We start from the raw sequence: 21,191 nt of genomic DNA, 5'->3' as shown, positions 1-21,191 counted from the left end.
GCGGTTCAGTGAGTTTCTCTCCTTCTGATTCAAGCAGCTTTGCACTTTGTTTTTGGAAAAACACCACTTCTATAAAAACACACAAGAAACAAACTTAGTTTCAGTTTAGTCACGAGCTAGCCACAGGACTTTGCTGAACACAAACTCCTGTCATGGGAGACTCTTCTCTATCAATTCCTTGCCTCATCGCAAGGTGTCCTTCAGTCATGTAATGAGCAGGACCTGTATTAGCAGAAAACTGGTATGTTGGATGTCCAGCTATGCCAGTTTCTTGGCGCGGATTAGAGTAGACTGTTAAATTCATGTCCATAGCTCCATTTTGTCCAAAGTCCAAGGTATTAGCAGCCACTGGGCGGTTCTGATAGGCCTGATTGCCTTGGTTACCAGTAGAGGAGGAAGATGTAGAGGAAGAAGTAGTTGAGGAAGACAGGGATGTCATGGAGTGGTGACTGTGGCCCACCTCCATAGAATCCTGGGTGGAGGAGCTGTTTGTTGGAGAATTGTAGACTCTTGGCCTGGTCCGGCTACCCAAGGCTTGCTGTCCATGATGATGGTGGTGGTGGTGGTGATGGTGGTGGTGGTGAGAGCTATTTCCGTGATGATGATGTAATGCATTCTGTTGTTGAGGGGTTACATGGAAGGTGGTTTCTTGAACTGGATGGTTTTCAACAGTGACCTGTGTAGGAGCTTCAGTGGCTGTCCAACCAATTGGAGGAGGAAACTGCTGCCGAACCTATGTTAATAAGCAAAATAAAAATTAAAATGCTTAGTCAAATCTGTCCATTTGCCATATACGAGAGAGATTAAGTTATTAACACTTATGCTAACTTTTAAAAAAGTTAACCAAACCTTGCAGTTGCAAAATTACTCTAGAAATACAAGCACGTAGTCAAGAAGCACCTCTAATACACTTTTCTAATTCTACCTTATGAAAAATGAGTTCACATTCTGGATGTTTTTTTCAAGCAGTTTAAGTCCAACATGTGACCTTACTGTCAAAATTATAGAAGCAGCTTTACATATTAATAGTAATAAACAACATAATATGTGTACACCACCTAGACCACTAAGGTCCTGATCTCTGACTCAGGCTTCTCGATACAATAAGTATACTAATCTAAATTAATGTGTTGTAGTTCATATCTTGAATGCATTAGAAGAGTACTATTCAAACCTCCGGAAGAACACAGCTGATTAAAGATGACTAAATAGCAACATCTAGCTACACACCAATTTGTTGCAAAAACTAAATTTTTTGCTTGGGATATTTTATATTTTTATCTGTTCTATACTAAAATATTACCGAAATACTTGTAGTTAGTGAGTTGTTGCTTCTTTCCAAGAAGTACCGAATACATACTAATTCATCAATGATGATGTTGGTGAAGTACCTGAGCATCATAAAATGGCAGTAAGAACTCCAGCAGGAGTCCACTGAAGCACAAGCTAGAACAAAATCTTCACATATACACAGTCTATGGAAATTTTTATAGCTACTTGCAGTACTTTTGCCTAAGTGACTGATCTAACACACAAAGGACTACACAAAAGAGCTGGGGGTAAAAATTAAACCAAATCTGATGGCTAGCTCCATATCTAAACCACATCGGCCTCAAAATGAAAGTGTTAATTAGTTTTAGGGATTTAATATTCTTGGAAAAATCATATAAATCAAACGGACAAAAGCTCTACTTTCAGCATACCTGTGGGCTGTGTGTTTCACAGTCCATAGCTTGGACAGCAGCAGTGAAGTGTCCACCACTGTGTCGATGCTGGTGTGTGGGGTCTGACCGTGCCCTTCCACTGTTGCTTGTTCCAGAAGACCCACCTATAAAACAAGAATATGCACAATAATTAGACAGAAAATTTAAAGGAAGTGGTAAAACAATGACAGCACCTTTTAAACTGCAACAGCAAGGTAACAATAGAACACCTACAATAATCACTCACATATTTGCTCATCTATTTATTTTTCGTTGGAGCAGTTACCTGTTCTAGTTGATTAAAAAAAATTGTTTTGATGAGCATGACCAACATTTAAAAAAAAAAAAGACAGACAGAAAGAAGGAAAGAAATTACATTTATATGGGAAAGGCTCCTTTGATGTGACTAGGAAATAGAATTTTGTTGTCTATTAATGAGAAAAAAAAACTTACCTGAGCTTGAAGATGTACTAGAGGTGGTTCCTGAAGACTGTGACTGCTCCATGGCAGGACTCGTAGACACACTGTTACTTGTGTTTGTACCTTCGTCTGCTGTTTTCTTAAAGAAACTATGCTGTAGAGCATAATAAGGTTGAATTCGTGTCTTAGGGTCATAATCAAGCATCCTTAAGATGAGGTCTTTGAACTTCAAGTAGTCAGCTACAGTATGACCCGATTCCCCAGCACGACGTCCACCTGGTCCTCCTGTTTCAACTCCTAGTATATTGTGAAGTTTACGAGTTCCAGGTGGTTTGTATTCCTGTTGGAAAATTACAAAACACTTGAAATCAAGTTATATATTAAGCCTTGGATGTGCGTAGTTTAAACATGCCATAAAATGAAGTAAGTTAAATAAAAGGTAAAAAATTACCTAACACTGCAGAAAATATAATTTATTCAACTATCTTACAACATGGAATAATAACAACAATAAAGCTACACATTTAGTAAGGCAAGATGTAAAACAGAGTTAACATCTCACCTTTTTTTTTTTTTTTAAAGAAACAGGATGTATTAGCACCCTAGTTATGCAACCTACCCTTTTTCCATCTTTGGTCTTCTTCAAGTTCCAAGTGCCATCTGGCAACTTCTCAAAGAACTTTCTTGCTTTTGGTGCTTGGTCAAGGATGTGAGTAGGTGGTATCCCTAAAACTTCCACTATTTTATTCATTTGATCCACCTGTTCCAAACAAAGAATACTTGTGAAGAATATATGACAGACAGCTGAGCAATGCAACACAGAGAGATCCAAGTCACATGAGAAGCAAATGTTAACTACCCAGACAAGTTCTAAATTAACTGCGAGTTTAAGAAAAGTCCAGTATGTACAAAACAAATTAGTGAATAAGGAGTAAGAGAATTACTAGACTTCCCTAATTTATGCATTACAATTTAACACATGACAGTCATGATGAGAATGAACAACAGAAAACAAACAATCACATCACTTGTATCATAATATAGCTGCATACCTCATTTGCTCCACTAAAGAGAGGCTCTCCAGTGTGCATCTCCACTAAAATACACCCAAGGGACCACATATCAATTGCAAGATCATAAGGCATTCCCAGTAGCACCTCTGGTGATCGATAAAAACGACTCTGGATATATTGGTATATCTGAAAGGAAAGCATCTAAAGGTAATCCACACCATTGAGAGAGCACCACTATGATCCTGTATTACTAAACAGAACTACCATGAAATACGATTTTTGGTGTAGGGGAAGACAAAGTATCAGTGATACAAAAAAGTATTCCATTAATAAAAATGTGAGTGTTAATTCTTGAGAAAATACTAGCACTCATTTTCTCTCATTCTCTCTCTCTCTCTGAGAAAAAAAAAGTGCAGATTCACTCATGATGTCAGTATTTTGCGCTTTAGGGCTGATGAGTGTAATCTCATGCAATTACAGGAAATCATATAACATAATTCTAGTGCGATGTCACCCTACGAAAAACTATTCCACGAGCTACATCAGAATCACATAAGACTTCAGACAAAATTGATATTAAAAGATCAAAATCCACAATTATGATGTGATGAAATTATCAGGTGATTCTAGGAACTGGAAAATAACACATGGGCAAAAGCAGCCTCCTTCCCTCCCTCTCTCCCCCTCTATCTCGCCCACTTCACAAGACATATAATTCTATATTGATCCTAAACCTGGGGACTGGATTAAATGTAGGCATATTAAAACAATGAAAAAAAAAACAACTCCCAAACTTTAACAAAAAATAACCCTACCAAAAAATACCCCAAACAGAACCAAACTTAATATTCCAAGTATAATACAATTTTATTCAGCACTTTCCACAAAAGTACTGATAATTCTTTACTGCTTTTTAAGTTAACTTTAATGAGTAATTACGCTAGATTGTTGCATTTGTGCTTCTTAACATCTCAAAACTATCTTATTATTGACCTAAACAATCTAGCTCTCCTTTCACTGCTTTATGTCCTCCTTCACCCTGGGCTGAAAAGTTTATAGTTTATAGCAAAAAGTCTTTTTATTAATCTAAATATATGCCTCAGTACTGCTCTCAATACTATAATTAACATTCTGACCTGCTCTGCCCAAACACAGCACTGGAAAAAGCACGAGGGTGCTAGTGGCCCGTCCCAACTTCTCAGGAGAGAACTGGGGAATTCTGTTAAAAGTTTGCTCATGAAGTTTCTTAATTCTTCTCATATAACGATCCCATTTGCAGTGTTACTAGTTATACATCTAAAACGTCACCTCTTTTGCAAATGTTGCATATTTTGGGAGGCTCTTTGGTTTGTTTGGGCTTTTTTAAACATCCAGCTTTCTAACAGCAAAAAGGCGTCATGCACAAATTTATAGGTAAAACTGCCAAAGGTGCACTATTAAAGTCTTAACTTCTCTCTCTAGCAGTCTTCCTTACCTCCTCAGCTAACAATTTGTTTTCAGTGCAAACAAATAAAGGAAAGTTAGCCAGATTAGAAGGGGTCACTTGCTCAGCCAGATGTAATTCTTCCAACCATGAAAGAGTCTATGTGTACTAGGACTATAAGGTGCAAGCTGAACAGGTCATCCTGATAAATATTTCAGCAAGCAAACTGCCAGTACAAATCAAACACTGCCAGTACAAATCAAACACAAAGTTCTTCCTAAAGAAAACAAGCTTTGGCATGCAAGCAGAATTACCTACGATCTTCATCTCTTAATTATTGTATATATTTTAACGTTACTTAAAGTAAATATAGAGCTACTTGTCTATGCTGGACAGACCATGCTCAACAGATTCTAAGAGCTCAAATAAAAAATGCATTCATCTTCCAAGTCCATGAACAACAGGACACGGTTACAAAGTTTTGGACAACTATTTAATAGTACAGATCTATCCTAATCTGAAGAACTGTTGCCAGAAAGCAATTCAGCCTTTAGTCCTGGAAATGCTTTGCACATAATCACTTTTACTTGTAGTAATACCACCACTAAACTCAATTTAGTCTTTCCATAGTTGCTAGAAGTGTTTGGAAAAATGGGTTAGTTATAACCAGTATCTTTAAAAAGTCAGCTACTGCACTGCCTCAACCCTCAAATACCTTACCTCCAAGGCACACTAAATAGACAACATATCAACAGTGGAAGGAGTAATACATATGGAATAAGAAAATAATAAAGAGTACTTTATTTAAAAGCACTGCAGGATTCTACAATAAGGTGCTGATGCATTCTGCATTAACATAGCATGAAAACACAACCAAGGAGAAAACAGAGACGGAAAATTTATCACTATGGTGCAAGTTTATCTATTATGGCACTAAAATTCCTATTTAAAGCTCCTATGGACTGTTGTTCTCTAAAAGCCTATGTAAAAATTAGTTAGGATTTCATTTAAGTCCTCATTAATAAAGTTTAAATTATCCAACTAGGTATTATGACTTTAAAATATTCATCTTTTCATATGTATCCAACAGTAGCATAAGACAGTAGCATACACAGAATAAGTAATAAGAGTTTTTATGAATACTCACCCTCTGTCCAAGTTGACATGAACTGCCAAAATCAACAATCTTGATAGCGCTTCGTTTGGGGTTACAGAGCAGGATATTCTCTGGTTTTAGGTCACAGTGAATGATACTAAGTTCAGGAGTCGCCAGAAAAAGCAGTGCAGTGCACATTTGCTGTGCAAATTTTCGTGTCAGGTTCAGTGAGACACCTCTGAAGTTGGTGTTCCTCAACAGATCATACAGATTGTAGGACAGCATTTCAAAGACTAAGCAGAGATGGTTTCGGAACATGAAGTGGCGCTTCAAATGCACTTTAAAAAGGGAAAGAAGAAAATTAACACATATCCTTGTGATAAGTATGAAAATACTAATTACAGCACAATGCTTAAACATTTTAATCAATATGTTGGAAGCTGGCCTGTGAGTAAGATAACGTAGGTACTTTTTTTTTTTTTCTAGATTTCTGGTTATTTATGGCATATTGCCACCATGCCTAGAGTATAGGTGGACATTGTACCCATCTGAATTGTCCTTAAAGTGTACATCAATAAAGCTATATTAACCAAAAGATTATTTAAAAGATAAAAATCGATATTTTTTTAAAAATAAGCTATCACTTTCCTATTAGCAAAGGCAAATACGCTTGTGGGTAAATTAAAATACCAAAAAAAAGACAAGTGCAAACTGTGTAATGCAATCTTTGTCACAAGGGGGAGTTATCTCTTCCATAGGAGAGTTGATTTCTCCACCTTCCTAAAGCTAAAATTATATTCAGGTCCAAGCAGATTAGAAACAAAGGGCACATACAGTGGCAGTCTCAACAATAAAGCAGACATCACACTTTAGACTGAATTATTTATTTATTAGGAATTTCCCTTACATTGACAGGGAAAATATCTGACTGATTACTTTAAAACATGCTAAGATATTTCTGCAATTTATAAGCCATGACTTCAGTTGATTACTTCAATTAATAAAACTGATCAGTATCCCAAAGGCATTGTATTCTTTTCAATCAGGCATAATATCAGTTTATGGAAGCAACCGATGCAGTCTAAATCAAATACATTTTACATTAAATAGGTGAAAAATTCATCACATTAATCTCATTGGAGGCAAGTAAGGTTTACCAGTCTGTCAGTCATTCAGGTTGGTTGCCACAAGTAAAATAAAACTGAAATAGGGAAAGTACTTCAAGCCTCAGATAAAAAGCAACACACTCCCCTTTTTGTCATGATGAAATCCTGAACCAGTATCACACAAAGAGAATTCAGATTTTCAATTAAGGTCATTGCTTGGTGTCCTATGGATTTAGTTTTCTTCTCCATTACCATAAGCCAGTTCTTCCATGCATCCCTTATAACTTACCTGTAACAACACCATTTGCTTCCACCCTGATGCCAGTTCCTGCAATGCATTGTCTAAGCCTTACAGATTTTCTCATCTCTGCCATACTTCCACTACCCTCCCACCATGAACGCACCAGCACTTTCTCATGCCCTTGTGATCTTCCTACACTTGATTCCAATTCCTCCCCACACCACCTAAGCTTGCTGGACCTGCCAACTTAGCAAGAACTATGACTTACACCAACTGATTTGTAACTACTAGCATGCTACTGGCCAGCTAGTACCACAAATTGCAATTGTCAGAACTTTTTTCCTTTTTTTTTTTTTTGTTTTGTTTTGTTTTGTTTGTTTTGTTTTGTGTTTGTTTGTGTTTTTTTTTTTGTTTTTTTTTGTTTTTTTTTTTGTTTCAGCTCTGCTCTCTATATAAAACCATCCTGCCTTAACTCATACAGGAAAATTATATGATGCTGTAGTCCATTTCATTTTACCTGATGTTACAAACAGACTCTAGTCTAAAGATTTAAGATCCGAGAGCTTATTTGATGATGCTTATAGTGTCTTTTACTTGCTGTGTACTAGTCTGAAACTGGTCAAGTATTTAACATTCCTGAAATATTTTTTTAATGCAGTATGCAGTCAAGTTTAGGTTTTGCTTTATCTAAACACATCATTAACAAATTTCAGTTAAAAACACCTTAAAAATTTACACTGAATACATAAAACATTTTCTAAAGACGATATTCTGTAAAACAAGATAAATTGTCTGAATACTTGTCAGAGAATTTAATACCTATATATTAGCGTTATTTCAAAAGTTTCTTTCCAAACTACACCAAAAAAAAATTGGTACTTTAACAGATACATGAAAATCAGGAAAGCATAGTTGTTAGTATTTCAGCTTCTAGAAACTAAAGGATGCTTAAAACCAGATTCATTTTCCTTAATCATGCTCTTCCATACTTCTCCATCTCTCTTTACAACATGATGCTGCTCTCCTTCCACCACTCGCCCACTCCAGAAGATAAACAGGATTTAATAAACTCTTTACAGGAACTGGCTTAATTTAATAATTATTATAAAGTTCAAGTAGCATTATAATAATAAGTCAAGGGAAGAGCATTCCAATATACAGGAACAGCCAAAACTGTAAGCTTTAAAATATTTTCTGAGCTATAAATGGGCAAGTCTTAACTTTCAAACAAGTCTTATCTCAGCTCACACAAACTTTTGAGCTTTTTAAACACACACGATCAAAAACTAATGATCAAGCTACTAGAACTGCTGTATGATGCTGGTTTACATTAAATATGCATGCTCTTATTCATGACAGTTCTGAGACAATTTAAGTTATATTCAAAGTAGTGAAAGAGATGCAAAATACCACAGATTACAGCTTCTGTGGGAAAGCCAGTCCATGGCAACTTCTTCAGGTGTCCATAGCATTAACTGGAAAAAGAAAATCCTACAAAAGATCTCAGTGCTACAACGTAACAAGTCTGTTATCCCAAATAAGTTTAAATATTCTTCTGGATTTGGTCCTGTTGCAAAGAAAACTGGAAAATCTGTACTAAATATTATCAATAATTTTAGAAGTTGTGTTATTCTTTTCATTTCTTTAGCACCAGAAACATTCCATACTACACAGCAAGATCTAAAATATTAGAATTTGATTAAATAAAAATGAAAAATAACTATAAAATACCTATATAGTACTTCATCTCAGTGTCATGTTTGTTCATAAGCTCGAGCAGTCGCACTTCAATCTGGGCTTGGTTTAAGAAAGCCTTCTTGTTTTTTATTATTTTGATAGCCACCCACTCCTGTTCCACTCGGTCATAAGCCTTTACAACCTGAAAGAGAAAAGTAAAATAACATCAGTAAAATCTGTCAAGTTTTCAAAATACAGCAAAACTCACTTTCTAAACCTTAATTTTATGAAAACATTTCTAGAACTTTTGTTCTTTCCAGTTAAATTTATTTTCTCCTTCTCTTACTCAATACCACAATAAAGTGACAATCAATAATGTGAGATTTATAGCAGTGATGTCACGAAAGAATAGAACTGAGGCTCCGCTGAGCTCCACTAAGACAAGCTTTACACACCACTGCAATTATCAAATCATCAAAACCAATACTGTAGAACAACTGGCAAGATCTGAGAAAAAAAACTAACAAAAAACAACAAGAGAAAAAGCTACATCCTCCTTCCAGTCTTCTTCTCAAGTCTTGGCTACACCTACAGTCAAAACAAATGTTTGTAAGTGACATTTGTAATAGGTAATCCCTAGCTCTATTGTTTTTATTTAAAACCTCAAGCCAAACAGCTACAAATGTGAACTGATAGTAAAAGGCTGAGGGTTTGCTCATTATAAAATGCTTTACCAGACAGACTTACTTATTGAAGTATATTCAGATGTTGCATGTAGTAAAAAGAGACAGCACAAAATACTGTCTTGAGCAAGCACTCGGTGTAACATGATTAAGAAAAAAGAATTTCATTTCAAAATGAAACAGGAATACCACTTCAAATGAAATGCATATTAGGAGTCACATGAATTACAGATTGTTCATCTGACACACTTTACCTGTCCAAAGGATCCTTTGCCTATTAAAGAGTCGATTTCATAACGATCCATCCACTTCTCCCCATTTTTTACAATGTAGTCATAGTTGTCATCATCATAGCCATCATTGTAAACTTTTCTCTCCTTTTTGTGACTGGAATCATCTCCTTGGCCCTGCTGATGCCGCCGTTTTTTTTTTGCATAGTAAACCTAAACGTGAAAAGTGTATTGCTTAGCAGCACTTTTTAGAACATCGGTTCAATAAAGAATAGAATTAGCTTTTATAACCATTTTATTTAATCCTGTGATTTTAAAATGCAACTTCTACTACTGGAAAAACAAACAATCCTCTCCTGCTATCACTCTATTTCAAGTCAAGCCATTATACCAAAGCAAAGTCTTGATAAATAATTTAAAAACTCAGAAAGCAGATCTAAATAAATGTACTAATAATACTGAGCCCTAGTGTTCATAAGTGCAAAAAGAAATGATACATCACAGTACACTATATACACTGTAAAATTTAAAATGTTAATTAGTAAGGAAACAAGAGTTATCAGCTGCTCTTTCCACAATACTGGAAAAGAAGAATTCCAAGGAAGTCAGCAATCACTGCAGAAATCCCTCACATTCTCTACAAGTGCCAAAGAGTTAGAAACTAACCGATGCTTTCCTATATTAACCACATTAATTTTTATATTTTACATTTGCCAATAATATTTAATAAGGAAAACTTTATTTCCTTAAAAATCCTTTGATATATTCATACAGGTTGACAGCACGAGCTAAGAGTCCTCTGCCACTTCTATTTCCTTATCATGTATCAGAAAAACTCAACGTAAAAAATTTACTATGTGCTGGACAGAAAGTAGGACCATGGTATCAGTCATCTCAAATGACATGCGTACAACAGAGAGAAAGCTTGATGTTTCTTATTTCTTATACTGTAATACACTGTAAACAAAACCTTCACATTGATACAGAAGACAAAGATAGCTGAAACCATTACCTCATTAATATGCTTGTATGTTTTGATCAAATCTACGGAGAGTTTCCTCAGTGGAGCAGTGGCTGGATCACGAAAGGTTTGGGGCATCCGCCTCTGTAATGTGACCGTATCGTAACTTAGAAAAAAACCTAGGACTTTAATGATGTAATTACTATACCAAATCTTGCCATTCCTCACAGAAACGAGCTATTTCATTGTAACATCATTTTTTTAAGCTGACATCAAAAAAAGTAAAACCAAATATAGGAATCCAAAGAAATCAACAGCTTAGTTATTTGTTCTCTTTTTTGGGTCTACCATGCTTTGCAAGACTCAGGCCTAAGCATAAATCTTAAAATCTGAAGACATCTGCAGCATGCACATGAACACCATACCTACTTTCAAAGTTTCTAAATAGTGTTCCTGAAAAGGTAGTTAAGTTCCTCATTTGTGTTTCCTAAAAGTGACCACATTTAGAACAAAATAATCTTCAACAGCAGGCCAGTTTTTTATTGGTTTCCTGAAGAGACAAGACTTAGGAGTGACAAAATTACTTGTGTGCCTCTTTTTTTCTTTGCACATATATGCCATGTAAATTCTGGATCTAACAATCAACTTCTATTCTTCCTTACAGTTTATTTGAAATCTTGGAAGATAAAAGCTCCTGACAAGGTAAAGCTCCTGAAAAGGTTAAGTTCCAAGTGGCATGCTGAGGCTGAGTAGTATCCTCAGTGAAGACAGGGCAGAAAAAAACAAGCCACATAGCATTTTATCTGGCTAAAGCTATGTGCTCAGCAGACACTTAACAGCAAAACTGTACCACCAGACAAGCTCTGGGAACTTCTCTGTCTCACCCAGTGAGAGGGTCAGACAGGGAGCTAGGAGAAAGTGGTGAGGTTAGTGTGACTGGTCTCTAGCCTGCCTCTCTCTATTCTCTCTCTTCTCAATGACAGAAAACCACAGGGCAAGTCTAAGCAACTCCACTGGAGTGGAGTTTGTTTCATGTATGTTAAAGCTTCTTCTATATCCTTACTCATTATAAGCGAGTTAGGTGACCTCGCACCACCACAGTCAGCCTTACAACTCTCATCTCCCACCATCTCATCTCATGCCATCAAATATGCTCACGCTCACAACTGTTCACTTCCAAGTGCCTAAACTCATCTGCTGCCTCCTATTACAGCTAAGCTGATATGCAGCCTCCTGCAGAGCTGAGGAAAGAGCATAAGCTGTCAACAAAAACAATGAAATGGATTTTTATACCAGTATTGCTGAACTAATAAACAAGCTTAAAAAACCTAACTGCTCCTCCATCTTTTATGGTATAAATATTCACAATGGTGCCTGTGCAAATAGCTCAGATTTCTTCTCAATGATCAAATAAAAAAAGTTGAAGTGACCCAAAAAAGTTCTCACAAACAAAAGCAATAAAGAGTTTGTGCTTCTGAAACTGGACCTGAATCAGATATCCAGGCAACTATCTGGAAAGCTAAAGCTCACGCTCCCCCCTGGTGGGTGCACGGACTGGGTGGTGGAAAAAAGAGACTGCAAGCAAGAGAGAGAAAGACAGAGAGCAGACACAAGCAAGAGGGCTAAATTGGTGGGGAGAAGCAAGACAATTCCAGCAAGCCTGCTGCATCTGCATGAGGCTGGGACTCCCAACAGGTACAGAACTCAGTGGAGCTTTAGTGGAGCTCCTGAGAGTCAGCAGTTCAAAGCTTTGATGCACACCGCTGCAAATACACCCATGGAACATTTCTACAACCCTGCAAGACGGCTGACTTGTGGTCTTTTTCATTAGGCCATGTTCCCCAGAGACAGCGCAACACAGTTCAACTTCCCTCAGGGAATTTTAACCCAAGTGGTGGGTATTTGTTGCAATCAATTCACTTTTGGGTACACCCAGTACCATCAATTTCCCCTAAGCAGGTTTCCCAAATTAATTCAGTTTTTATGAAGCACACCATTTTTTAAACATCAGGAAAGTCTGTTTTAAAGTTTCCTAAACAAACTATTTGAAATTCACAAAACATTTTTGTTTCTTCCTCTCATCTGTCAAACAAATGTGAACCGTTAAACAAATCACACTTAAGTACCACCTCTTTTGGTCCTCCTCCATGGCACTGTTAAACAACTAAACAGCATCTAGTCCTAATGCCAACTGTCACTATTACAGGCTTTTCAAACGCAAGTATTTCCTTTAAATTTCTTAGTCTGATTTTAAAAGATCATTGGAACACAGGAACACTGCTAGATTTTGCTGGTAAAAGAAACCATGCTATGGTGCACAAATATTGGCAGGGACTGGTCTCTGTCCTAGGGTGACATGACCAGCACAGGGTCTTCATTACACAGCCAATGAGTTTTGAGGAAAGAGTCTCAGTGTGGAAGAACTCCATAGCTCACACCAGCTGTTCAAACTTCAGGCTGCTCTAATTTGGAAAGGGAATTTGTAGGAGGAGTATTCATATTTATTTTCTAATTTACAAGTCGAATTTTCTTGCTTACTTAAAAATCTTCTAGTTGCAACTCTTAAATAAGTAGTTTTTGGGAAAAAAATATTAAATTTTATTTCTTGCTGTTCCCTTATAAATAAGTAAAATTCTGCATGCTACCCCTATGTTGCTTGCAGCCAGTACTTTATTTGAAAGTTGTCCTTTTAACTGCGCAATTTGGACAGTCACACATTTCTGAAGACACACTTGAACCAGTATGAACTTTTTAACAGGTACTATATTGCTATACTAATTTCATAAAGTTTTACGGTGGAAGAGGAGGAAGAATTGACCTTTTCTTCCTCCCCCTGTTATACTGCTAAGTTTGTAATATTCTCTTCTTTTCCAAGATACTCAGATTTTTGCTCACTACCCCCTGATGATGGAATTCTATGGAACAAAGTGGTCATTATCCATTTTAGACAGTAACACTCTCAAATTATCATTGGAGTAATATTGATTTCTCTCCTGGCTTCAAAGAACACTCAACCACAAAAAGACAAAGGAAAAGGAAAAATCCAAAGAAAAATCCTGTTGCACAAGCTTCAGTCTCTATCTGGTGGCCAGACAGCAACACTGCAACCTCAGATCTCCCTGAAGATAAGATCACAAATCAGAATATATGCTCGTACTTCAAGACTGAGAGAAAAGAAATTACCTTTGTTACAATTATATATGTCAGTAAATACCCATCCTACCCTGACTGGTCCACACATACACCTCAATTGAAGCAGTGCAGCTACCTGGGATGGTAACATGATGAAAATTACGAGTAGGGAACCAAAATTTTATTTTCTTATCTTTTAACCAAACACACATGACAGACTGCTGAGAAGTGACCTGTTAACTGTTCTAACACAAAGAAGAATAAAATGAACACAAAAAAAGGCAACCACAACCATGAGCCCCACTTATGTGTACTCAACACATCTGGGACAAATCATGGTTTAAGGAAACTATGACTTTTAACTCAAGTATGTTATTTTAACATAGTCGTTGAGGTTTAATGAATGAAGAAACAGACAAGCATTTCTCTTTGGACATATGCTTTGTTATCTAAAAACCAGATGGCAGTGTCCCTTACTAAATGCATTTTATATTGATTATGGGAAATTCTGAAGGAGATGGACAGATAGATAGACAGACATAGATTATGTTAATGAAATGCTTTAATTCATTTTTTTTTAAGAAAGAAAGATCCATGACCATCCATATTTGTTTAAAAAATATATATATATATTCTGCTTGTGTATAATACCTGTTTCATTTTACAAGGAGAACAAATAATGAAGAATTTATAAGGCTAACTTTTAGCAAGAATTCCAACAGTAATGACCTACTTAATAGATTCCCATATTAAAGAACAGAATAGAGCAATCTCATCTCCTACACCACTTGCTATTCAGAACCCTTCTTGCATCATAATCTGGGATAGGAAGTCAATGCTAATCCCATTTCGTGGTGGGCAGCCACATAATAGATGGTGTCTCCACAGGGTCAACAAAATAGATGTTTAATTGCTAGAGCCACAAGCCACAGTAACAATTCCCCATAACAAACAGCAAACTTCAGATTTTTAGAAAAATGCCCAAAGAGAAAAAAGCATGTGTGTGCCAGAGAACAAAACAGGAGACTTCTTCAAACTGACTGTTCTCAGAGCAAGAACTGTATGCAGGTAGGGACGGAATTTCAGTCCAATTATTTTAATCATTGACTTGTGTTCTGTGAGTATTTCTCTCTTATTCTGGCTTCCTATTCCAAATAAATAAGGTTGCTGAATAAAAATAATAGTAAGAAACAGAGAAGTTCAAAGTTAAATCGAAGTTAAATAAAAAAAAAAACAGCACAGAAAGGCGGCTCATCTGCCAAGACTTTATCCTGCCTGATTCAGCTCAACCATTTTTTTTAAAAGCTGTGGGGAGCAGGGCAAGTAAGAGAAGGGGAATAATAAACCCCACTCTGAAATCCTTGTTGCCAGAACATAAACATATTCTTAAAAAAAAAAAAAAAAAGATGGAAAGTGAGAGGAATGCTTTTACTGAAATGAATTGCATGCTCACACACCATGACAGTCTGGTGAAGTCTCACCATCACTAATCATAATATTGCCGATTAGGGAGCTGAAGGAACCGAACTAAGGATTTGCTACTGCCTGCTAAAACACATTAATGCTGTAATGATCTAGTTGGAATTAATAAAATCTCTGGCCAATATCTGGCCAGTAAAACCTACAGTTTTGCAGGTGATAAGATACATATATAGATAGACAAAGTGGTTTAGCAGTCACTTGACCTTTGAATTCCACCTGCTTCATGAAAGCTAAACTGCTGGAATTTGTAACGAGAAACTGTCCAGGAAGCTCACCTCAACTTCTTTATCAGCTAAATCAATTTTCTAATCTTTTGTACTTAACTGAAAAAAAGTTTCAGGCAATCTGAGCATCCACGATGAGTATAAACATTAGCACAGCACAAAAGAAATGCTTGCTGAAGCTGTGAAAACTTTGAAGCTCTTATCTTATACACACATCAGGCTATGTTGAACTCTCAAGATGTGACCACTAGAAACTGGACAAAGAAATATTACTGTTTGTAACTGCTAAAGGAGAATGGTCCCTCAGATCCCCTCTTTTCTATTCACTCTAGGCCACATGCTCTTACTGCTTTCCTGAAGCTGGCTCTGGCACTTGTCAGAGAGGTAAAACCACACAGCCAAAAGAAGGACCCTTACTTGCCAGAAGGCCTAGTACTTGGTGAATCACAGATTTAAAGTAAATCCCTACAATCCAGCAGTTTCGAGAAGCAAAAGACTTAAGCCAAACTACTGAAGAAAAAAAAAAAAATTAAAAGAACAGAGCTGGAATGTTTTAAAAGTAATTTAAAACCTCATAAATAAGTGAAAAACAAAGCAATCTCGTTGGCTTTGAAGTATCTTCCTGTTATTTGTTCCTTGTCAATGATGAGACGAGTAAGCTTTGGCCACCATAGCCATAAAGCAATAGGTGCAAATGAATATTATGTAAACAATATTTTAAGCGTAACATATAATGTAAATACATATAATATATATATAACTTGAACATAAATTGTCATTACTGTTTCCTAACCTTTAATCTGCAACTGTGAATGACTCATAAAATACCAGAACATGGTCTGCAAGCCATTACAAATCAAAAACCAAGCAGGACAGACCAGGAATAAAACCAATAAATTAACATTCAAGGCCTAACTTCCCCATTATTTGGGTATGAATGAAAACCATTACAGGAACTTCAACAAGACAATACTCCTCCAAAAAAGGAGTCAGTCCTCAGTAAAGAAAGATCAAAAAAAACATGAAAAAACCACAATAAGGAAGATCATCTTTGCTATTTATCAAAATTACAATTTACAGAAAATGCTGCTGTTCTACATGCTAAAACTTAACAGTTCCTCTTCACAACTGACAAGCAGTATGCTCTTGTATCTTGCTGCTGCTAAAGAAATTTACTTTCAGAGAGAAACTACTTGCTGTCATTTCTAGAAAACTTCAGCATCCCAAAAGCTGAGAGATTTCATCCATGTTACTTCCAAGCAAGTAGGTTTTAGCTGGATTTGGACAAAATACGCTGGTTACAAGTTCGGCAAATGTAGCCATAGCGAAAACAACCTTTGTAACACTGCTATTCTCAATTCCGTCAATGGAAGATTCACTCAAAGACATGATAAGGGGAGAGGGAGAGGCCGAGGCCCAGGCCCAGCTTCCCCGACAAAGGGCTCCTTGCCGAGGCCGGCGGCAGAGCAGGAGCAGGAGCAGGAGCAGGAGCAGGAGCAGGAGCAGGAGCAGGAGCAGGAGCAGGAGCAGGAGCAGTGCGGCGCTCTGGCCAGCAGAGGGGGGCTGGAGCCCGGGAAAGAACTGTGCCCGGCAGGGCCGCCACAGCCTCCGGGAAACTCCCGCTTCCCCCGGCTGCCTACCGGACCGACAAGGTGATGGAGCACTCTCAGGAGCAAAGGGGCTGGCAGCCCGCTGTTCATCAGCTGGTGGACGCTTGCACCCAGATGGGCTACTTTTAGGCTGTGGAAACCGGTAGTACCAAAGCTGACCTAATCGCTCAGACTGTCAAGCCCTCTAGAGCAGACATCCAGCCTATTTCTTTGGCTGCCCAAGTTAAAAACATGATCTTCTTAATCAGACATGTGCTTCAAAACATGGAAGTATGCCACCTTATGTGATTACAGAGTGTGCCATTACTACATGATTAGTCTGGCGTCAGACACTTTAGTAACGCACAAGCATGTAACAATGTGAAAGAATTAGTGGGATTCCAACAGAGGAACGACCACACAAGGGAATTCAGAAAATGATCTCTGTGAGCATTTTTCAGAATTGACATATACAGGAGAGAACTGCTTTTATCAAGGACAGTAAGAAACAACTTGGAGGCTGCCATATATTCAAGTCAGAATCTTGAATAAAAAGGATTCCTGCAGAAATATCATAAATATGGAATCTGTAAGATGTATGCATCATTTAGACCTGAAAACCTAGATGGTATTCAGATTACATCTGGACCAAAAGGCAAGGCAGTAGTCCACAGCAATGGAAAAGTGTAAGACAGCACAAAGCCTTCAACAATAGAGGGTTGTGGCTTTCATAAGAAGAAAAGAAGAGTAAGAGTTATGTTTTAATAGAGATGAACTAGAAGTGACAAAAGGCCTATGAAAGAGTGAAATGCTGGGGTTTGAACCCCAAGCCCCGAATTAAGGCTGACATATGGGTGATTCCCACAGTCCTTCATAAAGAGGTGGTGAGTTTGCCTTATAGCTTCCCCCCAGGGTGTGGCCGGCCCTGCAGGGAGAGCCATAAGGGAAATGAGCCCCAGGGGTCCCCCATTGAGTTGACAAAGGTCAGGTGTCTGCTTGGGGATAAAAGCTGGGACCACTGGCAGGGAGTCAGGAGTGTCTGTCGCGGGAGTGCACTCCACAGAGCTGCCTGGTTCAGGGAAGACCTCCTGACTCTCCCTGGAGCTGGACCCCAGTCTGTTTAGACCTTTGCAAACGTGGGCTGATCAGGGGAGAGCTGCCATGTGAGCACCTTTTTCTTATATGTTTAACTTGGTGACTTGTCTGTTTCCCATGCCAACTGTGGCCAACCTCGGTTCACTGTTTGTACCACCTGTTGTGGGACGAGTTATGTCTTTTGTGGGATCGCTGGGGTTGGTGTCAATTATATCCCAGCTGATTGACTTGTTTGTACCCGCGGCAGTCATTCATGTCACGATATTTTTGCTTACAATCCAGTCTACTTATTGGTTTTGCTTCCTGCTGGCTGTATCATTCTTGTTGGGCCTTGTCTTTGGCAGAACAAAGAGAAAGAACAAATTATTTATTTTTTTTTGCACAGAGACAACGCCTAAAGCAGATGACCTGATTCACTAGCATAAAGGTGCTAGCTGGATTTGGCTTTGTAGGTAAGATTAACCGGCAGTGCAGTGCAAAGGCAAAAAGCCATTGAGACTTCCCAACAGAGGCTCATACAGAACCTACATACCAACCTGGAATCTGTTGAGGAGAACTCTTTATGGGACCCGTTGATGGGAGAAGCACAAGAACTCAAAGAAGAAAAGAGCCACAAAAGGCAAGTACTCACAAGACTGCAAAGAGCTGCCCACCATCAAAGTCAAGGGTGCTGAAAGCAGCTCTCAAAGAATCAAGCAGTAACAATTCTGAGCTGCTTAGGCAGAGGACTTTAACAACACAATTACAGTAAAACAGCAAGACAGACAGAAGTTACAACGCAGAAGAAACAGTATGAAACTGGAAAAATAAAAACACTGATTCTATAAAACAGTGTTAGTAGTGCAAAGACAGCTTGACTGCCATTATCAGGGTGGCCAGCTGGTCATTTCTTCACATGGATAATGTCCTGGAGCCAATCACAGCCTTCTCCTTACATTTACATCCTCATTTTAGTGGGCTGCATTCTTTGGTTAGCAATTCTTGGCTATTCTCTGAAAACTATTCTTCAGCTTTCTATTATTCAGTTACCGTTTTTAAAGCCATTGTGACCACAAAAAGCAATGGATGGTGATACATCCTAAAGCTCCTTGATCTGGCTTTTTTGGTTTGAAAAGGTGACCAAACAAGTACTAATGTATGCTAAAGCTCACAAATGTGATTACAGATTATAGCGCTTAGTACCCAAAAAGGTTTAAGGAATACAGAAAATTTTATTAATTGGCAGATTGATTCACTAACCTCATTGTGGAGATTTTGGGGGACTTTTAACCTTAAAGTCATATAAAATAGCTTTGTAGATTTTTCACACTACATAGTATTGTATATTGTATACAAGCAGATTTGTCCCTTCTACTGCACGGCTCTCATGAAAGTAGCAACATCCTTTGCCAGTCCATTCACTTTGCCATTCTTCAGAGAGCTCTAGTCATTACAGATCTCCAAATCCTAGCATCAAATAACCTGATACCTAGTTTGACCATTCTCACCCTCTCTAAGCCTTCCCTCTTCTGTGTCCTCCTACAGAGCAATACCCACATTTCATATGTGGATGGTACTGTAGATTTTTCTACCAAAGCCATCCTGAATACAGGAACAGGCCCAAATATGGCAGCAGCAAAAGATTTCACTCTCCATCCTCTTTAAGTAGAGCATGCCTCATCAGCCTGCAACAAATTTTGAAGCTCTCACTTAACAGACTTCTGGGTTCTAAGCTTTGAAATCTATCTGTGTTCATGTCTCTACAACTGGGCTGTGCCATTTTCAAGGAAGCAAAAGAATTCTCTCTTACACCAGCCAATACTAGTTCTTGTAGCTAACAACCGAGCACTGTCAGTCAGGAAACTACTTCAGTAGTCCTAGCAACTCAAAAGCAGTATGGAAGAAACACTGGCCTTCACAGCCAGAAAGCACCTACAATCAATATAATCCCTGTGCTTATTTTACCTCCTTGCAATAGTAAGTTAGTAGTAGAAAAGTCCCTACGATAGCACAACTTTAGACTTCGTTGTTTTGGGTTTTTTTAAAGTGTATCTTCCTTAACTAGATATGTCTTTTGGGCAAATCTCTCTAATCCAAATACACATCAGTGACTGCATTAAAACTGTCCATTATAACAAGTAATAAAGTAATCACAGTCTAACATTAAATTGCCCTTAAAAAATAAAAGCTATTATTAAACCCTCTTTCCAGCTCTCCATTTGGACAATCTTTCTCACCTCCCATTTCAAAAACATTAAAAGTAGCATAATCATAATAAATATGTACATATGCCCTTATCCTGTAATTTATGCGTGTATAACATATTTAGAGAAAGAATTACTAGATCTAAAAATGACTTTGTTATCACTTACCTGATTTGTTAATGTTAGAGGTTGCTGAATCTGGTCAGCATATGATAAGGCAGAAACCTGTTGGTCATTTATGTTCTGCTGCCGACGATCGCTGTACTGCTGATGCGAATGGGACATCTGTCCAGCCATCTGAAGGCCAGCAGCATGGAATGAAAACGATGGTGCAAGCCGAACAGATGAAGGTTTGCATGCTGAAGTCTCTCCTCCTGCAAAGACAATGTGATTTTTTAATGCAGTTAACAGCTTGAAAGTATTTACCTCAGTTAGCCTCCTCTCCGAGCTTACAGAGCTTATAAACATGTAGACCTATGAATTTTCATACACAATGAACCCAGAAAATCACCCTCATGTAAAGATCACCTAGCTGAAGTGCTGCTTCCCATTTCCCTGTAATAACTTACTTATTAATAGACTATTTCTATCTATCTGTAACATCCCTTTTCTAGCATCTTCACCTACATGTCAACACTCCATTGGAATTTGAGAAGGTTTATTTTCAAAGTTATTAATTTTGTGCATGGATTCCATCAAAAGCCAGAAAAGCACCCAAGTCCTGCCTTTCAAGGTTGCTCACAGCAACTTTCTGGACTGACTGTATCAAAAGAAAAGAAAAGCTAGTGCCCAGCCTCAGCAGCTCAGCTTCCCCAGCCTGAAGGTTTATGCTTTCCTACAAATGGCTTAGCTCACTAGCCTACATTTTTAACTTCCACTCTTGTTCCAAAACACACTGCACTTCAACTCAACTTCCTGATCCTTATTGCTGAG

The 21,191-nt window shown here is 37.8% G+C and overlaps 1 protein-coding gene across 1 annotated transcript; it reads right to left on the bottom strand.

The window, feature by feature from the left end:
• Positions 1–20,632, bottom strand: DYRK1A (dual-specificity tyrosine-(Y)-phosphorylation regulated kinase 1A; the record flags this gene model as incomplete). The annotated part of the gene is made up of 10 exons (XM_008948097.1): positions 1–733; positions 1,704–1,828; positions 2,157–2,463; positions 2,743–2,883; positions 3,176–3,322; positions 5,707–5,993; positions 8,734–8,881; positions 9,617–9,805; positions 10,605–10,697; positions 20,427–20,632. Coding segments are annotated over 10 exons (2,267 nt in total), but the record flags the coding sequence as incomplete, so codon positions are not given.
• Positions 20,633–21,191: the final 559 nt, after the last annotated feature.

The sequence above is a fragment of the Merops nubicus genome, unplaced genomic scaffold (genome assembly GCF_000691845.1).
Source record: "Merops nubicus isolate BGI_N331 unplaced genomic scaffold, ASM69184v1 scaffold2559, whole genome shotgun sequence".
Classification (NCBI taxonomy): domain Eukaryota; kingdom Metazoa; phylum Chordata; class Aves; order Coraciiformes; family Meropidae; genus Merops; species Merops nubicus.
Note: the sequence above shows the minus strand (reverse complement) of the source record. Positions and strands in the feature narration are given on the sequence as shown.